At 40.3% G+C, this 2914-nt stretch overlaps 1 protein-coding gene across 1 annotated transcript in view; it reads left to right on the top strand.

Annotated features, from left to right (window-relative positions):
- Positions 1-1682: 1682 nt before the first annotated feature.
- The window catches only part of LOC110591229 (protocadherin beta-4-like), a 5756-nt gene continuing 4524 nt past the window's right edge, over positions 1683-2914 (top strand). The window contains exon 1 of the mRNA XM_021702107.1: positions 1683-2914. Within this exon, the coding sequence (XP_021557782.1) occupies positions 1683-2914 (1232 nt within the window).

Consider the following 2914-nt stretch of genomic DNA (forward strand, 5'->3'; position numbering starts at 1 on the left):
TATTCATTTGACATTTTTGAATGACTACCATAATCCAAGATTCTTTCAAGAGTATTTTTTCTAATACTTTCTGTCACTCAGAATTTAAGTATTAACATGCTTTTAAAATAATTCATTCAACATGAATTATAATTTATTAAGTCAATTAAGTAATTAAATGAAATGCCAAGATATTTAAGAAGGGAAAATCCTGTATGTGCCAAAATAAGTGGTACTCCACTCAATATACTAATTATAACCGATAAACTGCTTAACTGTATCTCAGTTAACTTACTATATCAGGGCAATCACAATAGCTGCACACTGTGCTGGAATCCATTTTATAAATAAGCCTCTCCTCTTTATGATATATGAATAGACAAGGCCTGAGGCATCCTTTGCTCACAGATTAAAATGCTTTAAATCAGGGCTTCTTATTTGGCCCATATCAGCTGCTTGAAGAATATGGTATCTGGGATACAAAGGATGAATATAGTAAGAAGTAAACTTATTATAATATAGAGATATCTATCTAAGTAAGTTTAAGCTTAAAGCCTTTACCTTAACAAAATTTAATGATTCTTACTCACTTGATTTTGTCTTTATATTATTCTGATAATAGTCAAGTAATCAAGTCCTATTATCCTCTGAGCTTCAGTTTCCTTATCTGTAAAACCCCTTTCATTTCTTATCCAGGTCTGAGAATCTGACTGTAGTACTGTTTGATTTCCTTTTAAAATTAATGTGAGTTCACACTGTAAAAGGATTTATAACAAAGCAAGATGCCTCTTCATTCAACTATACTACTTTTTTTTTTTCAAGATTTTATTTATTTATTTGACAGAGAGATAGACAGAAGAGCACAAGCAGAGGGAATGGCAGAGGAAGAGGGAGAAGCAGGCTCTGCACTGAGCAGGGAACGCGATGCGGGACTTGATCCCAGGACCCTGAGATCATGACCCGAGCCGAAGGCAGACGCTTAACCATCTGAGCCACCCAGGCGCCCCAACTATACTACTTTTTGTATAGCAGTGTAGGGACATAGAAGCTTCCCTTTGAAAAATAGGCTCCCTGAGATCACGTGACACCAAACACCTTAACAAACTTTTGCATAATCATAAATTCCTCACCTACTTGGAAATAAACAAATATTAACTATTATGAATTACAATTTTAGAAGAATTTATCTCCCCTGGTTAGATTACATAAAGGGGAAATGGAGTTCTTTGAAGTTCCACTGATTAGAGTGTGGGAAGACCAGGGTATCCTCTTGCTTTGTGCTCACAATTACTCTAGCTCATGCAATATAATGTGTAACCTTATAAATAATTCAATTTAATGGGGAAAAAAGTTTGTGAAAGTTCTAAACACTTTAAAAAATAGCTTACATTTGGACACCACCAAAATGTGCTTTGACTTGAGAATATTAATTTCTCAATCGAGACGCAGGGTGGCGCTGCAGGCTAAGATTGTGAATAAAGAGCCCTAAAAAGCTCGCGCACTCCTTTGTTGCAAAAAGGAATCAAAAATACACGCGAGGAGCTTTGCCAGCCGTGCTGGGTTACCAGCGAGTTTGGACTGCGATATACTAAACGAATTTAAGATTAAAAGCAACTTTGTGAGGACTCTAACAAACAAGAAATCAGAATTTTGTATCTCTGTGAGTGCTAGAAGGGATTGGATGTAAGCACCGGGTCTCCAATATGGAGACGCTAGAGAGAATTCAACCAAACAGGCAAGTAATGGTCTTTATTTTGATGGTGTTCTTGTCTCAGGCTCTTGCTGAGCCTATTCGTTATTCTGTGATGGAAGAAACAGAGAGTGGCTTCTTTGTAGCCCATCTGACCAAGGATCTGGGCCTGGGAATTGGGGAACTGGCCGCCCGGTCGGCCTGGGTGGTGTCTGATGATGACAAACAGCGCTTGCAGCTGGATCGTCAGACTGGAGATTTGCTTTTGAGGGAGAAACTAGACCGGGAAGAGCTATGTGGCCCTATTGAACCGTGTGTACTGCATTTCCAAGTGTTCCTAGAAACGCCGGTTCAATTTTTTGAAGGAGAATTATCAATCCAGGACGTAAATGACCACTCCCCAGTATTCCCGACTGGGGAAATGCTCTTGAAAATACCGGAAAACAGCCAACCAGGGACTCTGTTTCCGTTGAAATTAGCTCAGGATTTGGATGTGGGCAGCAACGGTCTTCAAAAATACACTATCAGCCCCAATTCTCATTTTCATGTTCTAACTCGAAATCACAGTGAAGGTAAGAAATACCCAGATTTGGTGCAGGACAAACCGCTGGATCGAGAAGAGCAGCCTGAGTTCAGCTTAACCCTCACGGCACTGGATGGTGGGTCTCCACCTAAGTCTGGCACCATCACAGTGCGAATCCTGATCATGGACGTCAATGACAATGCTCCAGAGTTTGTGCACACCCCATATGAGGTGCAGGTCTTGGAAAACAACCCCCTAGACTCCCCAGTACTTAGTGTCTCAGCTAGAGATGTAGATGCTGGAAACTTCGGGAGTGTTTCCTATGGCTTGTTCCAAGCATCAGATGAAATTAAACAAACTTTCTCAATAAATGAAGTCACAGGAGAAATCCGACTGACAAAGAAACTGGATTTTGAACAAATTAAATCTTACCACGTGGAAATTGAGGCTATAGACGGAGGAGGTCTTTCTGGAAAAGGCACTGTATTCATAGATGTGGTGGATGTGAACGACAACGCCCCTGAACTTACCATATCTTCACTCACCAGCTCCGTCCCAGAAAATGCTCCTGAGACTGTAGTCTCTATCTTCAGAATTCGAGATCGAGACTCTGGAGACAATGGAAAGATGATTTGCTCTATACCAGATAATCTGCCGTTCCTTCTGAAACCGACTTTCAAGAACTTTTACACCCTAGTTACTGAGAGACCACTGGACAGAGA

The sequence above is a fragment of the Neomonachus schauinslandi genome, chromosome 7, assembly GCF_002201575.2.
Source record: "Neomonachus schauinslandi chromosome 7, ASM220157v2, whole genome shotgun sequence".
Taxonomy (NCBI): Eukaryota; Metazoa; Chordata; class Mammalia; order Carnivora; family Phocidae; genus Neomonachus; species Neomonachus schauinslandi.